Consider the following 23,478-nt stretch of genomic DNA (forward strand, 5'->3'; position numbering starts at 1 on the left):
TCCTTTCACCTGGAAAAAAATAATAAGAACAGGTAGAAAAAGAAAATGTAAACGATTAAGCTTTTTTCTCACTTTTGATCTTTGTTATGTGTTTTGGAGGAGGGTTGGGATTTAGGGGGACAAAACAAAAAGCTCAAAAAGGAAGAGAGAAAATAGGAATGGATACACATGCTTTCAGTTGTTCCTTTTGTAATTTTTCTGTATTGTGTTTCCTGCTGACACATTAGCGTTGGCTGAGCTAGATGAACTACAAAATATAATTTCTTTCATTTTCTTTCGTCATGGACTAACCATAGTAGGTGAAAGATGATGCTGCCAGGTGCTGTCACTTTTTACTCCCAAGTCAATAGGTTGTTTGAAATACTGAGTGAAGAGTCCAGTCCTTCAGTGAAATAATACACTGGAGCAATCCATCTTCAGTGATCTGAGTATAGGAAGGAGTGGTTTGTCATAGTATCTTCTGTAGCCTCCCTTTTTAGTGCACAAATTCCTTCAACAGTGTGTTAATGAGTTTGTTTGAAGTCCCTGGGTTCTTGTTCATATATGGAGAAAGACAGGTTCTTCCACACAGAACCACTGAGTAGCATTTAGGCATTGTATATCTGAAGTTAACTAAATGCCAGGGCTAATAGCTACCTCCCTCCGGAACACAACTTGTGAAGAACTCGTGCTTTTACACAAGCAGTCCAGAGTGTAGAATACTTATGCCTTTTGAAGGAGAAAACCTCCTATTCATTCCTCTTGCTGAGGTGTACTGCGTGTCGTGGGATGGAATTAACTTTCTTCATGGTAGTTCTGGTGCTATGTTTTGAATTTGTGGGCAAAATGGTGTTGGTAGTACAGCACTGTTTTGGCTGACACTGAAGAACGCTTGCTCAGTTTCAAAGCTGCCTCTGTTTCTTGCTGTTACCTCACCTGTGAGTAAGCTTGTGGTAGGCAAAAACCTGGGAAGGGACATGGACAGAACAGCAGACCTGAACTGACCAAAGGGAAGTGCTGTGCCGTATGGCATCATTCTCAGCAAGCAATGAGATTGGTGTAGCAGAAGAAGGGGGAGGTTGTCTTCTAAGGTGGCCATTGCTCAGAAATGAGCTGGGCCTCAGTCTGCTTGTGGATGGTAGTGAGCAATTGCTTTTCTTCCCCTCTGTCTTTCATTCACCTAGTAAAATGTCTGTCTGTGATTGTCTTCCTTTTGCTCTTCCTATTCTCTCCCCCATCCCACCAAGGAGGGACCAGGGAGAGAGAGAGTATCTGTGTAGGTGCTTGGCTGCTGGTCAGTGTCAACCTGCCAAGGAATTCGTGTATTTGCTACACCAGCAAATTATGGGCGTTCTGGAGTCTAAGACAAGCCTGTTCATTTGCATCAAGAATTAAGAGACTCAGTTAGAAAGTGAGAAAAAGAGTGAACATTGTTATGTTTTGTTTACCTGGGAGATAAAGAGGCAAGTTGTTTAGGTCAGTGTTCCGATGCAGGTGATATATGAGCATGTCCTGAAATAAAATAACTGATTGGTTAGGCAGCAGGTCTGGTTTCTGCTTCTTTGGTGCTGGTGCACTATAGTTGAGTTAGTGCTAGGTGCTTAGTGCCTGTGCTGTAGATGGAATGAGATTTAAATCTCTCATCAGTGTTCATTTCTCTCCCAGGCTAGACTTAAGTCTCTGCCTCTCTGTGCATCCTGCACATCTCTGTGCATAAGATGTATATCTTTCAGCAGAGATTGGTTCTGTGAATCCTGTTCTCATGTGTCCTGGTCATGTCTGTGCATGTACAGAAGATAAATGTCTTGTGTGGATTCACATTATGAGTTTAATATGATAAGCTTGCTGTATTGAGATCCTTTTTTGAGATGTGTCCTTTGGTTTTCAATGTGTAAATTACCAGGTCACAATAAAAATTTAAAAAATAGCCACAACTTTAGAAATGTAAAAAAATCATTGTTTTTTTTCCTACATTGTTTCTTAACAGTATTTCTGGGTTAAAATAACAGTTGATAAGCTTCATGAGCACTATGGAGACAGCGTATTTATATTTTCCATTCTGTGCTTAGTAGAAACAAGAGTCATCGTTTGCATTTTCTGAAGCGTACATTTAGTGATATAGTCAAAGAAAATCAACTTAGAGGCAGTTACTGCTAAAACTTTCATTTTAAATTAATATATTGTATTTGCTAGCAGTGGGATAAAAGGGAATTTTCAAGTGGAGTGAGTAATCATTTTCTCTTAAAACTTACAAAGACAACCTCTAAAAGGATCTGCATTAAGACCCTACCAAGAACAAGTGCAGCTGTTGATTTCAGAATGTTTCAGAAGCTCATGAGGTTTTGGGGTTTTGGGTTTTTTTTTCCATTTCAGTATGGGGCACACTCATCAGCACTGATGGCAAAGAGGAAGTAGTGGGTGATCAGAGTCATAATGAAACCCACAGATGGCACAGCTTACACTTATATCAAAATCTTTTGCTTGATGAAATATAACATATGGAAGGGCGAAGAGGGCAGGATCCTTATATTTGTTCCAGGCTGCTTCTACAATGTAAAAGCTTTGGAGACTTTTTCAAATGTTATCATTTGTCATGAACTTTCTAGATGAGGCCTTTCTGACCTTTAGTCCGTAAGGGCCAGATTATTTAAGGTGATGCAGAAGAGAGAGAGGGTAGACTGCAGAACATAGCTCTTAACAGCAAGAAGTTTTCAGAAAATGATCTCGGTGTTTCTTTTTACCTTCCTTTGCAGAGCTAGCAGTCATTTAAATATCACTAAAGAAAAACCCTGTGGGTTGATAAAAGACAAGATCGAGGAGGAAACTCCTCCCTCTCTGCTGCTGTGTTTTCCTCTCTAAACAGTGCTAAGTACACATGCCTGCACCAAGTGGGAAGCTGCGTGATTGCACGAAACCTCACAAGCACAGCTGTGAGCAGTGCTGTGGAGACTGTGTGCCAAGAAGATGGTGCAGTGTAGCTATAGGAGATTGCTGTAAGCTGGCACTGGAAATAAAACACAGGGCTTGACCTACAGACCACTGAAGGCAATTGGGATTTCTGCAGCCTGCAGGACTTTTGTTGTGGGTTTTCCTGAAGGAATTGATTCACTGTAGTTTGTGGTTTTCTCACAGTTCCCAGGGATGTTTCAGTACGAGCATATCCATAGAGACAGCACAGGTTGGCTGTGGAGTCAAATAGAAGATGAACTGAATGAATTCTAGGGAGGGATGACAAATTTGAGAGGATATGGACAGAGGAAGATTTGGCTGGTGGGTTTACAAATCTCAGGTTTTTAATGTTGTAAGTAGTGAACATCTGTCCTTTTCCTACTGAATCCATTTAGAGAGCACCAGGCTCCTTATTGACAAGGGCAATGCAGGAAGGCTGTTATAGAGTGCAAAATTTGCCTGAGATCCCTTGGTTTTAACTGATGAGGTTGCTAAGCTATATTGCTAGGTTGCTATATTGGTATAACGATCATCGTCTGAAACAAGCATTACAGGAAGACAAAATCTGTCTTTTTGCTTACAATTTCTATAAGCTTCTTTGTAACATACAAAACAAGCTCAGGACACAAAATATCTGAGAAATGTGCCAATGTGTAAAACAACTTCTAATTACTGTTAATTACATGGCTTATGGTAACTTAGTAAAGCCACTGACAATGTACCATGACTTTTAGCATAATTGTAAGCAACAGTAAGACAGTTCAGTTTTTGCTTAAAGGCTTTAACAAGAAAATGACAAATGTTTCCTTTCCTTTTAAAAGATTTTTTTAAATGCATTTACTTAGCTTTCCCCCTTTCCTCCCTTCCCCTTTTCCCTTCCTTTCCCTCCCCTCCCCTCCCTTGTAACATTCTGTGGCAGTTTTCATAGGAAAAATGCTTATCAATTGTAAATTTTAGTAAAGCTTTCATAAAATAGTAAGAATTTCATAGGGCTTTGAAATGTCTTATTTTATAAATTTAAATTACCTGTGTGTTTCAAAGCATTTATCAATATCCACCAGTCAGTCTGCTGCATGTTACTATTATTATAACTTTGGATTAAGAGTACATCATTCTTTTTCTCTTTAGCTGAAAGTGTCATCTTTGTTCAAAAAAATGATTTTCCCATTTTTAATTTGACACAGCTTTCCCATAGAAGCATTGGCTGTGGGGTTGAAAAGTCTTAGTCAATCAGTCACATGCCTCTATTGTTATATACCATACTCTATTTGCCCATGACTGACATTGCAGATAGCTTTGCGTGTGATAATTTTTAATCAACATTTTGTCATAACCTCACCAATCCCCAGAACAAGTCAGGCCTCCAGGGCACAGTCTGAGAAAGCATGTAAGTTCGATTAACATGAACATGTCGTTATGTCAGGTTATATATTTATATTATTTCAATGACATGGGTATGTATTATTTAAATTGTAACTAAATACAAAATTACTTAACTTCTTTCATAATATTATCATATAATTGCCATTGTCTAATAGGTATTTAACAGTCATGCAATATAAAAAGTATCTCACATTTATTAAAGGGTTCATCATTATTGTGTAGAACGTGGGTCAAATTAATTTCTTGGCTGTGGTATCCTTCTGCCAAGGAATTGCTTCAGCAGCCTTTTTGAGTCTTGAATAGCTATTCTGAGACATATAAATAAAGGCTGTTTCAGGCAAGGAATATGGCTGGTTGAACTCTCTGCCTGTTAGAATGGCCCCTGTAGGCCAGGTGAACTTGGATGCCTTTGCCCTTCAGCTGGAAGCTGACCTCTGGTATCAACCCTGCTGATGCCACAGACCAAAATTCTGCCTAGGAAGCTAGTTCACCATCACAATTGGTCTGGATCAGCCCCTAGGTCTAATAAGCATGCCAGCAGCAGGAAGCAGCAGTGCTGCCTCTTGTGCCCACCTGAATGGGAAGAGAGCCCCAAAAGATGAGTAGGGAGGAGAGGAAGGTTTTCCAGCAGTGGATACTGCTCAGAGCAGAATTTTTCCTTCCATGAAGGGGCGAGTTCTGCTTCAGAGACACAGCATGGCTGTGAGTCAAAATATAAGCTTAGGCTCTAGTTGCCTTAAAAACTTGAAAATCTCAGTGAAGTAAAATTCCTGTCTTCATTGACTACATTCTCATTTACCTGATAGGAAATGCTATATTTTCTGTACATTGCACTTTTTTTTTTTTGGTCTGTCACTTTTCTATATTTTTGTTCTGTGTTTTGCCTGGTATCTTCACCTCTGTGTATGTTCCTGTGGAGAATGAACTTGGTAGGTGGTTTTATTGTATTGGACAGAAAATTAGGCAAAGGGAGGCAACAGAAGTTCCTTCTTTAAAACCAGTAAAATATTCTTGTGCCATCTTCAACCTGATGATTTTTCTCTTCTTCCCGTTCATCCCTTTGCTTCATCACTTCTAGTTAATCCAAACTAATGCCAGTACTTGAAGAGAAGGAAATAAGTAGTACTTAACAGTATCTATGAAAGGAATAAATAAGTGGACTCCTTCTAAACCATACTTACATTTCTACCCCCATTTACTTGAAATTGCTTTATTTCTATACTTCCATAACTTACGTTAAGTTTGGCCCCATGTGCTTTCCAGAGTGGAAATACAGCAGTACACTTCCTGCTAAAGGTTCTCATTTGAACTGTCAGTATGCTTAACTTCTGTAAGCATTATTTGCTGGTATTAAACAGTTAGTTGGGGAATGGAGATGTAGTGATGCTCCAATGTTGAATCTCTGAAAATGTGTATAGTATTCTGATTTGGTTAACCACTTACAATGAGTTTAAGGTGTTTATATATTCCCTAATGCAGTCTTAACACAAAGGAAAACTACGCAACTCAGCACTACTTAGTCACTGGCCTGAAGATGTATACTTCGAACTGTAGATAAAGCAACACAGAGCCTGTCTCGCTTTATGATTAGCGTATCCATTGGTCGTGAGCATTAGCATTGACTCAAACTGTCTAAATCTATTGCTTTCTTCAGTCATAGCTGACAGAAGACTGTTGCTGTTATGACTAGCTATTATGTGGGACTACAAGATTGAAAGGAAGCTTCTATCATACAGTCAACAAACTCTCACTCATGAAAGCTTTTGCACCTTCCCCCTTGGTCATAAAAGGCAGACAGGTAGTGAAAGCCTGGACTTCCACACAAACCTGCAATGCATAGAAAAGATGGAGCTCAACTGTCTTCTAGATTATACACAGACTAATTATTTCTTAGGTTCTAACCACGTATTTCTTTCCAATTGTGTTGTAGAGATCTGGGAGGTACTTGTAGAACAGGAGGTATTGCATTAATGAAAAGGTGTCATGAGGAAAGATTGCTGTTCGGTTATTCACATAAAACCCAAGCCCTAGCAAAACATCTCAGAATACACTTTTGAACTTCCATATAGCTGAGATTACGCCTTTTGATCTAACTTGGCTTTTATAATATTAGTTTTCGGAACAGAACAAAAGTTGAGGAGAAGAAAGAAAAATCTAGCTAAATTAATACATGGACAAGTCACAGATAAGTTTTGAATATATATACACATAGGAAAATAGTTTCTCTGAAGTGAATTCATGCAGAAAGTATCAAACAAAGGAAAAAGGAGGACTTTCACATTATGACAAATAATTACTTGGGTTTGGTGTTCATCTTGTCAGTTCTGTGGTTTTTGTATTTATTCAAATTATTTTTCTTCTGTGCTTTTTTCTCACCATTGCAACTGTACCTTGATACAGACATTTGTAGTAGCTTAGGTTTGACTGTTTGTGAATTATCTAAACAAATCTCCCATCTTCCATTTCAAATCCTCATAAATTCATATACATAGTTTTGATCACCACTTTTACACCTAAGGGTCACTCTGTTCAAGTGTTCTTCGTCATTTTCAAAGGTTTTATCTCAGCCCTTAACATTTCCATGTGTTTAAACCTTTCCATGGGGCAAAAGTACTCTATATGAAAAAACAGTCAACTGTTGGAAGTGTAAGGGAAAAACAAAAAAGCCCATAAATGCCAGCAGCTTTTACACAATGTATAATAAAAAATAAATTGCTTGGTGCAGGTTCTGTCTGTATTAATCAAAAATAGATGGATTTGGACTTGAACTAAGGTATTGACTTTAATCACTTTTATCTTGTAAGTGTGAATGTAGTTCATTCATGTATAATGTATGTGGAGCAGTAAAATAAAAAAAAAGTTCTTATTTGTCACTGGTGGGTTGTAGTTTATGGCCACAAATTTTTTTTAAAAAAGAAGATATTTTTAGCAGCTCAGAATTTATTAACCTGAAGGAAATATTAACCTAGCTTTGTATCTTCGTATATGAGCTGTCAATATACACTTGCAGCCCACAGAAAGCCAGCAGTATACTTGGCTGCATAAAAGGAAGTATGGCCAGCATGTTGATGGAGGTGATTTTCCCCGCTCTGTTCTGCTCTATTGAGATCCCACCTGGAGTTCTGTATCTATCTCTGGAGTCCCCAGTAGAAGAAAGACATGGACAGGTCCAAAGCAGGGCCACAAAGATGGTCAGAGGGCTGGATCACCTCTCCTGTGAGGAAATGCTAAGAGGGTTGGTGTTGTTCAGCCTTGAGAAGAAAAGGCTCTGGGAAGAACTTACAGTGGCCTTTCAATATATAAAGGGAACTTTATAAAAACATGGAGAGGGAGCCTTTTTACCAAGGGCTGTGATGAGAAGACAAGGGGCAGTGATTTTGAACTAAAAGAAGGTAAGTTTAGACTAGATAGAACGACAGGTTTTTTATTGTGAGGGTGGTGAGGCAATGGAACAGGTTGCCTAAAGAAGTTGTAGATCCCTGTAAGTGTTCAAGGTCAGGTTGGTTGGGTCTTTGAGCAACCTGGTAGAGTGGAAGTTGTCCCTGTCCACAGCAGAGGGAGTTGGGCTAGATAATCTTGAAAGGTCCCTCCCAATCCAAATGTTTCCATGATTCTGTAATTCATAGAAATCTGCATTTTGCCCCATTGTCTGTATTGCAGACAGTAACATATTCTGTCACAGGTACAAGGTAGATGTGGACACCTCACTAAGAGAGATAGCTTTTTCCACAAGACCTTAGGAAGAAGGTCATTTGCCAGGGCGGAAAACCTTTTCTCCAGAATTTTACCCATTAGCTTTCTTATTCTGTAACATGTACTCTTAATTCTTTTCTAGTGTACCTTTGCTATGTACCTGTGTGCACTAGTGCACCTGCGATTTCTAAATAAATCATGTATGACTGATTTCATTTACAGTAGAGATCTGTTTCACTCTTGAAAATGGTTTTGTGTGCAAGTTGAGGGAGCAATGAGTTTCACCATTTTTCTGCTGTGCTAGAATGAGTGTCATCTGATGAATACTACAGATCTGAAGCAACTGAAGTGTTTTAAGTTGACGTGCAACAGAGAACTCAACATGTTTACTGTCAAACGTTCAGTGCTCTTTTAGGTGTAAATAGATTCATAAGGGCTTAAATTACTTAAAAATAGAAATATTCTTTGCAGTTTTCAGAAGCTATGTAATTAAGTAGCATCTGCTTTCACTTTCTCTCTTCTGTTGTGATGTATCACAAAGAATATTTCTAACTACCCATACCAGTGTTTCTGGGGCATTTTGAGAGCTGGAGGAAGACAGTTCTGACTGGTGGTGGGCAGGTATAGACATCATGACTTGTTACAGAAATAGCAAGTGGAAGTAGAGCTCTGATGCAGCCTGAGACAGTAAGTCAAAGTCATTTCTTTGGCTTAAAAGTCATAGTGAAAGAGAAGTAATTGAAGGGGCTTCCCAGAAGCTTGGACATTTTGAAAGGAAGAGGAGAAAAGGAGCTGTGAGAAACCCCTTTCAGTTTTTTTCTGTGAGAATTTGAGCAGTTAAGCACAGTCTGAATTTGCCCCATAGGTATCAACAAAAGGTTTTCTCAGCAAACCTATTTTTAAAATTGTCGTGAATGTAGTTTGCATTGTGAGGAAAGCATGAAAGTAAAGTAAGTGAAGATGCATCTTCCTTCACTGTCGAAAAAATACTATGTGGCTAATTGCAGATGACAGTGAACCAACTGGAAGATGATGATCTGGAAGACCAATGATAAGCAGGAAAAAAAAAATAGCTGTTCTGCCAAAGATAAATAACAAAAGTGACCTTTGCTTCTGGAAGATGTTAAGGGAGTGTTGAATGGACCAAAGCTTAGGACCTGAGGAATTCTAATACAGATTCTTAGATGCACAAAAAACCTTGTAAGTAGGTCTTAAAATAGTATGTCAACATTACAGGATGTGCATGCATTCCAATCTACCCAGGAAGGCTGTGAGAAGATGGTTATTGTGAAGAGTGAAAATGTGGACAGGATCTAGATCTCTAGATCTAAATAGATCTCTAGATCTTAGTCTCTAGATCGATGCCGCTTGTTCTTGTGGGAGACTTCAATCTTCCAGATATCTGCTGGAAGTACAATACAGCAGAAAGGAAGCAGTCTAGGAAGTTCCTGGAGTGCATGGAAGACAACTTCCTCGCACAACTGGTAAGCGAGCTGACAAGGGAAGGTGCCTCCCTGGACCTGCTGTTTGTGAACAGAGAAGGCCTTGTGGGGGGTGTGGCAGTAGGACGAAGCGATCATGAGATGATAGGGTTTTCAGTTCTAGGTGTGGTGAAGAGGGTGGTTAGCAGGTCAGTAGCACTAAACTTCTAGAGGGCAGACTTTGGACTGTTCAAAAGGCTGGTTGGCAAAGTCCCATGAGAGGCAGTACTTAAGGGCAGGGGAGCCCACGAGGGCTGGGAGTTCTTCAAAAAGGAAATCCTAGCAGCTCAGGAGAAAGCCATCCCTATGTTTCAGAAAAAGACCCAGCAGTGAAAAAACAGCGTGGTTGAACAGGGAGATCTTGAGAGATATCAAAAAGAAGATAAATGTTTATGGGCTTTGGAAGAAGGGACAGGCATCTTGAGTGGACTACAGTAGGGAAGTGAAATCACACAGAGAAAAATCAGGAGGGCTAAGGCCCAACTAGAAATCAGATTGGCAAAGTCTGTGAAAGATAACAAAAAATCTTTCTATAAATATATTAACAATAAAAGGAGGACTAGGGAGACCATACAGTCCCTATTGGACACAGAAGGAACAACAGTGACAGGGGATGAGGAAAAGGCTGAGGCATTTAATGCCTTCTTTGCCTCAGTCTTTGATTGCAAAGAAAGTTGTTCCCTCTGTGTACAAACACAGGAGTTAGAGGAGCAAAATGAGGCTCCCATGATCCAAGAAGAGGTGGTCAGAGCCTTGCTTGCCCAGCTAGACACCCACTAGTCTACAGGGCCAGATGAGATCCACCCAAGTGTATTGAAGGAGCTGGCGGGTGTGCTGGCCAAATCCCTTTCCATTATCTTCCACAAGTCCTGGCTGACTAGGGAAGTTCCTCTTGACTGGAGGCTGACTGATGTTGTGCCCATCTACAAGAAGGGTTGCAGGGAGAATCCAGGGAACTACAGGCCTGTCAATCTGACCTTGGTGCCGGGGAAAGTCATGGAACAGGTGATCTCGAGTGCTATCATGAAGCACATGCAAGAGAACCGGGTGATCGGGCCCAGTCAACATGGGTTCACAAAAGGCAGGTCTTGCCAAACTAACCTGATCGTCTTCTATGATAAAGTGATTCAACTACTGGATAAGGGAAAGGCTGTGGATGTAGTCTTCCTGGACTTCAGTAGGGAAGACTTTGACACAGTTTCTCACACCATTCTGCTTGAGAAACTGTCAGCCTCTGACCTGGACAGGCGCACACTCTCCTGGGTGGAAAACTGGTTGGCTGGAGGGCCCAGAGAGTGGTGGTAAATGGCATTAAATCCAGCTAGAGTCCAGTTACAAGTAGTGTTACCCAGGACTCAGTGCTGGGTCCAGCCCTGTTCAATGTATTTATCAATGACCTGGATGCACCCTTAGCAAGTTTGCAGATGACACTAAGCTGGGTGGAAGTGTGAATCTGCTGGAGGGCAGGGAGGCTCTGCAAAGGGATCTGAACAGGCTGGACCGCTGGGCTGAGTCCAATGGCATGAGGTTTAACAAGGCCAAATGCCGGGTCCTGCCCTTGGGGCACAACAACCCTATGCAGTGCTACAGACTAGGAGAAGTCTGTCTAGAAAGCTGCCTGGAGGAGAGGGACCTGGGGGTATTGGTTGACAGCCGACTGAACTTGAGCCAGCAGTGTGCCCAGGTGGCCAAGAAGGCCAATGGCGTCTTGGCTTGTATCAGAAACGGTGTGACCAGCAGGTCCAGAGAGGTTATTCTCCCTCTGTACTCAGCACTGGTGAGACCGCTCCTTGAATACTGTGTTCAGTTCTGGGCCCCTCACCACAAGAAGGATGTTGAGGCTCGAGTATGTCCAAAGAAGAGCGACAAAGCTGGTGAAGGGGCTGGAGAACAGGCCTTATGAGGAATGGCTGAGAGCTGGGGTTGTTTAGCCTGGAGAAGCAGAGGCTGAGAGTAGACCTCATTGCTCTCTACAACTACCTGAAAGGAGGTTGTGGAGAGGAGGGTGCTGGCCTCTTCTCCCAAGTGATAGGGGACGGGACAAGAGGGAATGGCCTCAAGCTCTGCCAGGGGATGTTTAGGCTGGACATTAGGAAAAAATTTTTCACAGAAAGGGTCATTGGGCACTGGACCAGCCTGCCCAGGGAGGTGTTTAAGACATGGGTGGACGAGGTGCTGAGAGGCATGGTTTGGTGTTTGATAGGAATGGTTGGACTCAATGATCCAGTGGGTCTCTTCCAACCTGGTGATTCTATGATTCTGTGATTCTATGGTTCTAGGATGATTTTCCTGACAGTTGGAATAGATCAAGCCCAATCAATTAATAATAAGAGTGCATTATAAACTGTTTCATTCTGCAAGCTTCTCCAGTGATCTTTATTTCCAATCTGATTCTCCACTTAAGGTAATCTTTATCACAATGCATATAAAATGTCAATGTCCTTGTTCCATTGCTTTGATTTGGGTCTTCATTGTCCTGGAAAAAAAATAGCTGTTTCCTAGATTATAGTCTACATAAAAACTACCATTCACATACAAACGCATACATACACAATAATGATTTTTTTTCCCTTCTTTTTCTCCATTAGTTAGTTACTTTGTTCTTCTTAATGACAGCCAAAGCATGACAATGGCAATTCAGGCATAGCTATTATGCTAACATCAAATTTGTAGTCGTTCTTTCAGGATCAGCCTCACAGTAAAAAGTTTTTCCTTGTATGCAGGTGGGACTTCTTGTGTTCCAGTTTGTACCCGCTGGGCACTGTAGAGAAGAGTCTGGCCTCATCCTCTTGTCTCTTTCCCTTTAGATACAAGCATTGATCAGGTCACCTCTCAGTCTTCTCTTGTCCAGGCTAAACAGACTGAGCTCACTCAACCTGTCCTCTTAGGAGAGATGCTTCAGTCCCCTAATTATATTTGTAGCCCTCCGCTGAACTCTCTCTTGTCTTTCTTGAACTGGGGAGCCTAGAGCTGGACAGTACTCCTGATGTCGTCTCAGTAGGAGAGAGTAAAGGGGTGCATAACTGCCCTTAACCTGCTCGCTGTACTCTTTTTGATACACCCCAGAACACCATTGGGCTTCTTGGCCACATGGGCACATTACTGGCTTATCTTTAATTTGTTGTCTATCAGAACTCCTAGGTCCTTCTTCACAGCCTGCAGTGAAAAAAACCTGTAATGGATATGGTGTGGACATCCTGTACTCAGCACCATCTGTCTTGCCGTGCAGAGCAACTCTTAACCGTCCCCGCTACTTGCTAATGTAGCCCTCATCCCTGACTCCAGGAGGAGCAAAAATACAAGTATCTTTCTTTAGTAACATTTTAAGTACTCTTCTGCCAAGCCCACTGTGCTTTTAATTGGTGTTATAACTGTGGGAGTTATAATTCTAAAAACCAATTTTCTACCTTTCCTTGTAAAATAGATTGTGTTGTAGAGGTAAACAGAATGCATGGTGAGGGCAACGCTTCCTCAGTCTGAAGTAAAAAGCAAGCATAGCTCTACACTTCTATTGTTATGATAGATTTAAAAAAATGGATTCTGGTATGAGGAATGCTGAGACCATGTGATTTGGTAGAAAACGTTCACTGAAATGTGCTAATCAGAATTGTGGTACAAGACAATATTTTGTAATTTAGTGCTTAAAATGACTTAGCTTTTTTTATGTTTGACACTGAAGTACTTATCCATCTGTTACTGTTTGAGTTGAGACACATTCTCTGTATATCAAGGAATAATCGCATAAGAGTTTAAACTATTTTATCAAGAAATCTCATCTAGCAAATTAATTGCTGTAGCATTTTCAGGCTGTAGTCAGTTAAAAACATTTGACAGTATCATGCAAATAACAGTGAAATTCAAAGTGAATCCATTTCTTCATGTAATTTCTTTGGCAATCTCATGTCCCTTCTCTTTAACAAAGTTATTTTGAACACCGTTACACCAGCGTGTAAGTCAGTTTAGCCACTTGAGAATCACTTGAATAAAGGGTTGCAGGGGCGAACCTTCACTGATGCTGTCCCTTAAAAGAAATCAGCATGTATTTTCATGACGGCTATTAGTGTACATCCAAAATAAATTTAGAAGCGGAGTAAATAATTTTATTTCTGGCTTTCAGACTATCTGTACTCAGCTTGTGTCAAAATAATTTTAATGATAGTATTTCTATGAATTGCCAGATAAATTACATTGCCAGTTTTATCATTAGTATATTGCTGATGGAATGAATGCAAGACATTTTCAACCACATCTTGGCTGTCTCAGAAGGAGATATCACTTCCTTACTTTGACATGTTTAGCGTTTTGGAAGCTGCATCAATTCTCTTTTCATAGAAGCACTTGGAGACATTTCTTCTTATTGCTATGTGTAGCTTACCATAGCAAAAGAAAATATAAATAGGTCTGGGCTAGTATCTCTGCACTCCTGTTGCTTTCACTTAGCCTGAAATTGAATGTAAGTAATTGAATTAATTACTTTACAGTCCAATTCTTTATGGAGAGATTAAGGTTGGTTCACTATTACTATTTTAGCTGATGGCAGCTATTCTTATCAGGGAAATCTGAAGTGAACTAGCTGCTAAATCATTTTCTTTCCCACATACAACCTTTTTCAAGATAATTTCAATTGCTTTTTAAAAACATAGATAAGTATTGCAGCTGTTTCTGTGTTAATTGCAGAATTAACTGGATCATAATGTCTTGAATAGTAATAAATGTTTATTGTTTATTGCTTAAATTCTGGTTTAATTTTATTTCTGTTTTGTTTTGTAAGATTTACAACTCTATTGCTTAAAGTTTCTTCTGCAGGATTTTACTATCTACTGCTGGAACAAAACAAACAAGGCTGAATTTAAACTAGGAGTGTATTTCTAATAGCAATCTTGACATTGAAACTGTACAGCGTATTTTACAAAGTTTTTCCTTTTTTGGTACAATGTCACTGCTGTATTTACTCTATAGATTTTGAATGGCTGTAAACATGTCTGGGTACAGAGGCATTAACCAGTTTTACAGATGCAGTGTACAAAATAATGAAAATAAAAGAGCATTTATTGAAGTTTCATGGCTATGTGAAGACAATGATCTGATATCAGCTGAAATACATTTTGTACAAACAGTTTTGTATACAAACGTAAGTGTTTAGGGAAACAGCTTGGATTTCCTAAAATCTATAATTTTAGTTATTCAGTTTAGTTTTTGTTCATGTTCTGCAATCCCTTGGTCATAGCAGAATTGAGTAGGGTGACAGTGCAGAGGTATGGACAGCATGACCATTTCACAGCCTTGCGAAGAAGTGCATTGGAAGAAGTGTGACCAGCAGGTAGAGGGAGATGATTCTCCCCCTCTTTCTCTACTCTTGTGAGGCCTCAGCTGGAACACTGTGCTCAGTTCTGGAGCCCTGAGCACAGGAAGGACGTGTATACAGAGGAGGGCTACAAAGATGATAGGAGGGTTGGAGCATCTTCCGTGTAAGAACAGGCTGAGAGAGGTGAGCTTGTTTAGCCTGGAAACAAGAAGCAGCATTCCAGTTCTGAAAGGGGACCTACAGGAAAACTGGGAGGAGGCTCTTTGTCATGGAGTGCAGCAATAGGACAATGGGTAATGGTTTTAAGATGGGAGAGGGTAGATTTAGATTAGAAATTATGAAGAAATTTTTCACTGTGAGGGTTATAAGGCATTGGAACAGGTTGCCCAGAGAAGTTGTGGAGCTGTTCAAGGCCAGATTGGATAAGGCTTTGAGCAACCTGATCTAGTGGCAGAGGTGTTGGAACTAAATTATCTCATAAGGTCCCTTCCAACCCAAACCATTCTATGAATCTGCAGCATGGGTTTTTGTATTTTGAAACTAGTGATAGTTTGACAGAAAAAGCTGCTGCCATTCATTCATCGAGAACTGCTTTTATCAAATGGTTAAAGTTTTTTCATCTTGTGATTTCCTTCTAAACCTAGCTCAATAATTTAATTTTTTATGTGAAAACTGCTGTAGTTCACTAGTGTGGGTTCAACTAAAATATTCTAATAGCTTGGAAGTATTGCAGAAGTGAGACAGAAATTGAGTTCCTAGACTTAAACATATCCTGTTAATCAGTCCTGAAGGATTTATCCATCATACTAGATATTGCTACCCTGTCCTTCCAAATATTTTATAGGGCATGAGGCTTATGGTTGTGGAGGATTCCAGTTGTTACACCAAAATATTTTTATGTATGAGGAAAGAATTCATAGGCTTAACTAGTCTTAACTTTAGGAAGTATTTTTCAATTCACTAGCAATAGAAGGGCAGTGTTATGCTGTATTTTGATACTTCTTTAGCCTTAGCCAATCCTTTTCTTATTGAAGTCATTTTCAAAAAGTTCATTAAAGCTTGTTTGGGTATAGATCATGTTAGAACAATGGTGCAAAGCAGAATAGTCTCCTATACCAAGGAAGCTGAACCATTTTATTTTCAGACAGTTAAAAATGAAGTTTAATATATTCTTAATTATTTTGCCATAGCCAGTAAAGACTATATTCATAGTGGTTAAAATTCTCTGCAGTGGTAGTAACACTGAATGGCATCCTGCTGGCCATGACATTTAGCTGTGGCAATGCTAGGTATGTAACATGTTCACTGTAGATACCACTGGTCTTTTCTTTGTCTTTATAAGGAAGATTACCAGGTAGAGTCCAAAGTCTCCAGTGGTCCTTGAAATCTGTTTTATAAACAAGAATTGAAGGAGGAAAAAAAACCCAAACAAAAAAAACCCAAACCCAAAAGCAACTGTTGACATTAATGTAGTGAATTCAGTTTGCTAAAAAGCAAAGGACAGTTTGGAAAGTGCTTCAGTTCTTCATACTGTGTATTATTCCTACGTGGGTTTTGTGTACAGTATTTCACAGTATTGTATGTTGAAAAATTTGGAGTAGGTCTTACGCAAGCACTCAGCAATGCTTCCCTGCTGACTGAACAATAACTCTCATTCATACTTTGTAGATATGGCAAATAAATGTTAAATATTCTCAATAATCTGGTATTTGAATAGAGCCTGTCATATCAAGTTGCCTTGCCTGAGATAAGCACGTCATTTTGAGTAGAGCCTTGGGAAAACACGTCTCATATTTTTATCTATTCAGAAGTCATCCGTTCCACAGTAACAGAGTAAGCAATTGTCATTTGAATTCCCCAATATCCATTTAGTGTAATGATGGTTGGCGTCGGTTTTTGCATGTATTTAGTCATTGTAATGAAGATCATTTTAAAATTAATGATTTTTAAAATAGGTATCTATGGTTTTATGTGTTTATTTAAATTAAATTTTATTAGTACCTGTGAGAAGTCGTATTATCTGGTAGCAACATGCTATTCAATTAACATTTCTTCAGCAATGATGCTGATAATACTATTTTCTGTTTTTATAAATGTAAAGGTATCTTGCTAGATATAGGTGAACATCTAGTGGATTTGACTGTAGGTTAAACAGGTTCATTATTTTTTAAGGCCAAAATATTGAGTGTTTGTAAACACTAAGGCAAATACAAGTGTCAAATCACTTTAACAGCGATTATGGATGTAAAAAATTGATGCATTCATTAGGGCAGAATTTCATCTCTTTGTTTTTCTTAACATTTTCATCTGCAGAAGTTTTTCCACTCATGCTACTTTTCTTCATTTTTTCCATTTATTTTTCCAGAGTGTTACAAATCATATCAATGTACTGCTGATGCAAGTCTTAAGGTTAACATACAGTACAGCTGATTTATAACTTGTACTGCATTATAATTGTTTCAGAGCCCTGTGGCAAAGAATTGGTTACAACTATTAAAGAGTTGTACCGGTGATTTGGGGCAATCATTTTGCTAGGTTACTCCTGATCAAAGAAGGGATGTTTCATTATGTTCTACTGACACTCTGTTCTTCATTAGGTTTCACTTTATTTCAAATTTCTTTCATGCAGGGCTGAATTAAATATTTTGAGGTCAGCCGAGGTTAAGAAAAAATGTTCGTGAGGAGTGAAAGACACAGTAAAATACTAAAAAATACATACTCAAATATATTTTTAGAAGTTCAAAGGTAAAGAAAAATCTTAAATTCTTTCTTCTGAATGTAATCCAGTTGATTCTGATGGAGGTTCCTAGCAGAGAGTAGCTCTTTGGTTTCTGATTCTTTACTTGGAGTGGAAAGTCTTCTTGCAGGTCCTGGGAGGGCAAGAATTGGCAGGCAAATATCTCAGATTACAAACTGGTTTAAAATTGTGGTTTTAATCAGATTAAAAACCGTCTCAAATTAAAAACTGTGTTTTTCTGGAGACTCTCTTAAGAGTAAACTCTTAAGCACGCTTCAGTAAATTCACAGCAATGCCTCGCAAAGGAGTTGTTTTATTAGAGCTATCAAGAGAACAAATAACCAGAGCACTGCAGTGGCTCTGTGGCTGCAGCGTTCCACTTATGGGCTTAATAGTGGTGCTTATACAGCAGACTCAATTTTTTAACATGGCAAGGTACACCTGTTCCTTTGTCAATTAAACTTATTTATTTATCCAGCCTGAAAGTCAGGAATTGGTTTCAGTTGAAAATTTAGAGATCAGTTAAGAGAAACATAGGATTCTTTTTCAGATCTGAGGTAAATTGCCTCTCTCTTTTATACAGAAAATGAGTGCATCCCACGTAAATATGTAAGATGAGTATCAATAGGCTTAAAACTGAAGTTATAACAAAACTCCAGAAACTGAAAGCAGGTCCAAAAAAAAGCTTATTTGTTAAAGCATTTACAACATCAGTCAATCACTAAAAATCAGCCTTTATCAAGTTTCATATTGGGGTAGCTACTTGAGTGACTGAAAACATAGATTTCAGGGCTTAAAGTGACAGATGCTACCTACACCACACAAACAATTTTTTCAATTCAGGCAGATGTTAGGAGTCAGATGTTTGCAGAAATCAATGATCTGCAGGAGGCTTCAGCCTGAAGCACTGAATGGCCTCTAAATGTTTCATTCATTGAATTACTGGTGGGTTCTTTTCATCCAAAATTGAATTGATCTCAAGTTGCAAAATTTTGATAGGAAGAATAGCAAATAGCGTATTTTGAGTATAGCATTTTGATAGGTTTTTCATTTTTTAAGAGAAATCAAACAGTTAAGTTTCCATATTGCATGGCATCTGAATATGACAAGCAGAATAAAAGATTTGCTTTTATATTTTAATATTGTAAGAAGGTCTTTATTATATCTTATTCCTTCATTACATACTTATTTCTGTACAGAAACTCTTAAGTAAGAAGTATCCTTTTTTTCAAATATTTAGATCCACCTGTTTATTGTAATTTCACCTGTAATTTCATTGGCTGCCATAATCATCCCTTTCCTGGAAGGCTGAAATTCACAGGGATGATAGAAGTTTTGTCATGTAGCATCAGATGCATCAGGTTTGATTGGTGTTTGGCTAGAGACACTCATGTGGATGATTGACTGCGTGTGATTAGAGTGTGTACTGACTTTCAAAGACACAAATATCAGTTCTACAAAGATTAAATAATTAGCTTCCACTTTTAATCTTTTTTTTGCTGCATTTGTATTGTGAGCGTGAAAGTGGTCAGATTTGTTTCTTCTATAACTTTTCCATAAACAAACATTTCATATATAATCATCTGGAGTTGGAGTCTTTATTTTGTTTTGGTTTAAAATTTTGCAGCATCTCAGGCAGAAAACTACTTAGCATTTTATCTCAGAAACTTGTCTGAAAACTCAGGTTTATGAAAACAATGAAAAAACTGCATTTATCATTTGTACATGTAAACATTCCCCATTGCATTTTCTTCTTAAATATGCTTTTTACCATCCTATGTTTTTACAGCCAAAGAGAATTCTGAGTCGTTCTGCCTGTTGGCTTTAGGAAAGCAATCAGCAGCCTAGAACTGCTTTCTATTTTCAGTCCTTCAGCTTTTACACTTGAGTACAATGCAAAAAAAAAAGTAATCTTTCACATGCATATTATATCTGTGATTCACAAACATCAGCCTTTAGGGTCTGTGTTTCTGGCAGAAAGTGAAACTAGATGTTTCAATGGGATGGTTGTTTTTAATGTTACACAGCATGTGGTAATTTTAAGACTTTGAGCTTTGATTGAAGAGGTATTTTTGCTATGTTGTCTTATAGTGGTAGGTGCTACACAACTAAATGCCTTTAAAGCAAGTTGTCTGTATTCAAGCGTTCCTAGTCTATTGTAACCCTATTTAGCAAAAGGCTAATTCTGGTCTTATGAGGCTTTGATGCCCTGTTTAGGCTATGGTTTGCAGCCTACAGGTAACAAAGAATATAGATGCAATGGAATGATTCAAGTTTATGTGGTGTTGCTATGTAACAAAATGCCTACATCCCTTGCTTGCCAAAGTTTATTCCCACAGTTTGACCAGAGTAACTGTGTGTGTGACTGCTGTTTATCTAAGCCAGCAGAATGACCAGGTCGAAGTTCATAGATACCCTTTTTTATTTCTGTAAAGTACCAGCAAACACTTTACATTGAATCAGACTTGGGAGAAGCAGTTTACCAGGAATACACTGGCATCATTTTAATGAAGTTTTATTTTTAAAGGTTGGGGATGTAAAACAATGTTGATGGCAGATTTTGAAGTTACTGATATGAGCTACATGGTGGAATCCAGTTCAGTTCCCATGTTCCTTCTGCACCTACCCACCATTTGCCTCTTTGAGAACTTCGAGCTTTTAAACCATCAAGCAGACATGTGGTTACTGACTCAGGAAAACTGTTCCATGGCTTCAGCTGGATCTGGGTACCGTACAGTACAAAACAAAACCTTTTTTAAATTATTAGTGTAATCCTTTGTTTTCCTGGAGACTGCCATTAGTGAACAGGAAGCTTTACATACTTACAAGCAAAGCAATTAAAGTTTCACTTCTGTTTGCTTCCAAAAGTTACATTCATAATGTGCTATGTTTATTATTTCCATTTCACTTCTATTGCAACAAGCAATCTGTGAAATAATCACTAGGCCAATCCAGTATTCAGTGTAGGGCTGACGTGATGAGCTGAATTAGATGCTGCAAGAAGTCAAGGTTCATGGCAAGGGACTGTTCCCTGGTCTGCCTAAGGAGGTTAGCTGCGCTTTTGTAGCATTTGTAAAATTGTGATTTCCTGCTAGGGTTAAAGCCTGAAGTAAGAACCTTAGTTGGCTAATTTTTCTTCAGCACTGTGTTAAATAATATCTCGCTTCTAAGTAGAATTACAATGTACCAAAACAATGTCAACATTTATGCTTTTTTATCATACAAAATGAATAGATAAAGTAAATTTACAAGATTTATTCATATGAAGCTGTATGAGAATTTCATAATATACTTTATCTTTCTTTGCAGCTATTGGCTGACAAACAAGGTCCACATTAAACGACCCAGCACTGGTCTCCTCATGTACACGCTTGCCACCAGATTTTGTGATGAGATTCACCTGTATGGATATTGGCCATTTCCAAAGGATTTACATGGAAAGCCAGTCAAATATCATTATTATGATGATCTGAAGTATCGGTACTTTTCTAATGCTAGTCCTCATAGGATGCCATTAGAGTTTAAAACATTGTATGTATTACATAACAGAGGAGCACTTAAATTAACAACAGGGAAATGCTTACAGCAATAAAGCACATGTAAAGTAAAATACAAAGTAAAGAAGACAACGCTTCATCATAAGTTGTTGTGGAATGGCAATGGGATCCCAGTGAGGACAAGTTTCAATATCCAATAAGCCATGGGAAAAAGGATTCTTTTTCAGAAGTACATCACCAGGTGTTATACCTGTAAAGTGCTATACAACTAAGCTAGCTTGACTGGAAGAGTTTAGGTAAGTGCCACTTTCACTAGGATCAAATGTATACTCATTAGTGTTTACAGGATCCAGTAACACATTCATCAGAATTAAAGAAGAGGAATATAACCTACTTACTGCTGATTTGCCACTGTGGTCAGGCAGCCCACAAAGAAATCTACAGTGAATGGATTATTTTCTTGAGCAAATAAACCAAGCTTTGGCAGAACATGTTATGATGGAATCAAGTAGAGAAAGCAAAGTCTATAAGATCAAACAAATCAGTAAATGCCTTCAGTTAGAGAACAGTTTCTGATCTTGTATTATAATGTCAGCTTTTGTTTCTCTTTCATTGCTGTTGATTGGGGTTTGTTGTTTTTCGGTATTGGAGCCATTAAAGGATTTTGAGGATGTTATGAATAATTACAGAGTTGTCTTAAGAAAAAAATCAGAAGAGTGGGAGGGTGGAGGGAAGCATCACGTATTTTATCAATTGTTGTATTGTATCCTGCTGTCACACAGCCTTATTTTTTTTCTAGCTACCGCTGTCAATACCCTTTATATGGAACCACTCAGAGATCATTTTAATCCATTTTTAAAGAAATTTTTTTCTGTTGTATTCAGCTTTGGAGATGTACAAAAAGGTGCCCTTGTTTTTAGTACCAAAGATTGGTCATACACACATATTTTCCTTTCCTTGAAGAAATGGTGTAGATGTAGTATGATGTTTATTTGTTGCTGAAGTTGTTATTTAAGTTTTTCTCAAAGCAAAACTTCTTTACTGACTCTGCATATAGAATTTCATTCTTCAGAAAAATCTTCAACAGTTATCTATTTCAAATATATATATTCTTTTATTATTCCCAATTGAAAGTAAAATACAAAGTGTAAAGGAACTCAGGTGACTTTGAAACACATCTAAAGAAAAAAAAAAGACCTAGTCAATTAAATGGAAAATAAAATAACTGTTAATCAAACAGTTATTTTAATACTTATATTTCTAATGGTGTTAAGTGATAGGTCTCTCTAATATACCTCTTTTTTTATCAGTTTGATGTTCTGGTGTGTAATTGAAGTAACACAGACTTGCATTATCTCATAGTGATTATTCTGAGCATCAATCTTCTTTATCAGCAAAACCAAGGATTCTTTTACTCTTTTTCAAAAAAGAGAACAAGGAATTACTGGGGAGTAGGACAGATTGGAGTGTCTGTGCGGCATATATTAAGATACAAAACCTGCATAACCGAGTGAGAGAAAATAATGAGATGTAAATAGGAAGATAGATGAGAAAATTTGTCTTTGGAGGTCTGCAGATGAAGAAGAACAGGCCTGAGCCTGTTTTGCAAACTTCACATTTGATTTTCTGTGACCGAAGCTAACTTCAGTACACAAGCCATGGAGTATAAATTTTTACCCTATCAATAAATCTAACAGGGTAACACAGGACAAGGTTTCACCAACTTGCTTTTGCACGAGAAATAACTGTAGTGTCTATTTGCAAGACAACAGTTTGCCCATGTCTTCTCAGTACTGGGCCTTAACCTCCTCTCATGCAGGCTTTCCAACATCAATACTGCACACCTCTGGCACAATGAGGTATGAAATCATGGCTGTCTATCATCATCTTCCTTCATCCATCTCATAGCACTCTACCCTGAAACTGGCAACCAGGTCTCCATGCCAAAAGCACAAGACTCCTCACTTAAACTGTCTCCTGCCTCAGCTGTATCTTGAACTGAAGTGCAGTGTAATGAGTGGTGGGTTTCAAATTATCCTCTGAGGCAAGTAACAGTTGTAGTCTTTGGAATCATTTTATTTTATTGCTCTTGCATAAGGGCTGTGTCCATGTGGAGCCCAAAGCTTCTGGTGCTTCCTGGTGTGTGATTTGTTGTGCTGCAAATTGTCTGGTTTGAGGTGGTTTGTGACCAACAGTTACTGGTTACTTGAAAGTGACCTGAGGTGGGACATTCCCAGACCTTTACATTTTCGGTGACGTGGCCGTGGTTGTTAGGCCTCTCACTGTTGGGAAGCTGTAGCAGTGGATGAATTGCAGAGACTCTTTTCATACCTTACCCTTATAACTTCTGGCTCTGTACTGCCCTGAGGCTCTTCATGCATTTCTGTTGAGGCACACCAGGTCTAGAATGAATAAAACAAGATTACTTCCACTGTGTGACTGCCTAGCCCTGTA

At 38.7% G+C, this 23,478-nt stretch overlaps 1 protein-coding gene across 3 annotated transcripts in view; it reads left to right on the forward strand.

Annotated features, from left to right (window-relative positions):
* Positions 1-22,040, forward strand: part of ST8SIA4 (ST8 alpha-N-acetyl-neuraminide alpha-2,8-sialyltransferase 4) — a 45,872-nt gene extending 23,832 nt beyond the window's left edge. For 2 of the 3 annotated variants that reach the window (XM_069880144.1, XM_069880145.1), the window contains one exon: positions 20,837-22,033. In XM_069880144.1, the coding sequence (XP_069736245.1) occupies positions 20,837-21,119 (283 nt within the window). In that variant the 3' untranslated portion in view covers positions 21,120-22,033. Of the gene's footprint in view, positions 1-20,836 lie in introns of all 3 variants that reach the window. The other variant, XM_069880146.1, reaches the window with a different exon arrangement.
* The last annotated feature ends 1,438 nt before the right edge of the window (positions 22,041-23,478 follow it).

This window comes from Phaenicophaeus curvirostris, chromosome Z, assembly GCF_032191515.1.
Source record: "Phaenicophaeus curvirostris isolate KB17595 chromosome Z, BPBGC_Pcur_1.0, whole genome shotgun sequence".
NCBI lineage: Eukaryota > Metazoa > Chordata > Aves > Cuculiformes > Cuculidae > Phaenicophaeus > Phaenicophaeus curvirostris.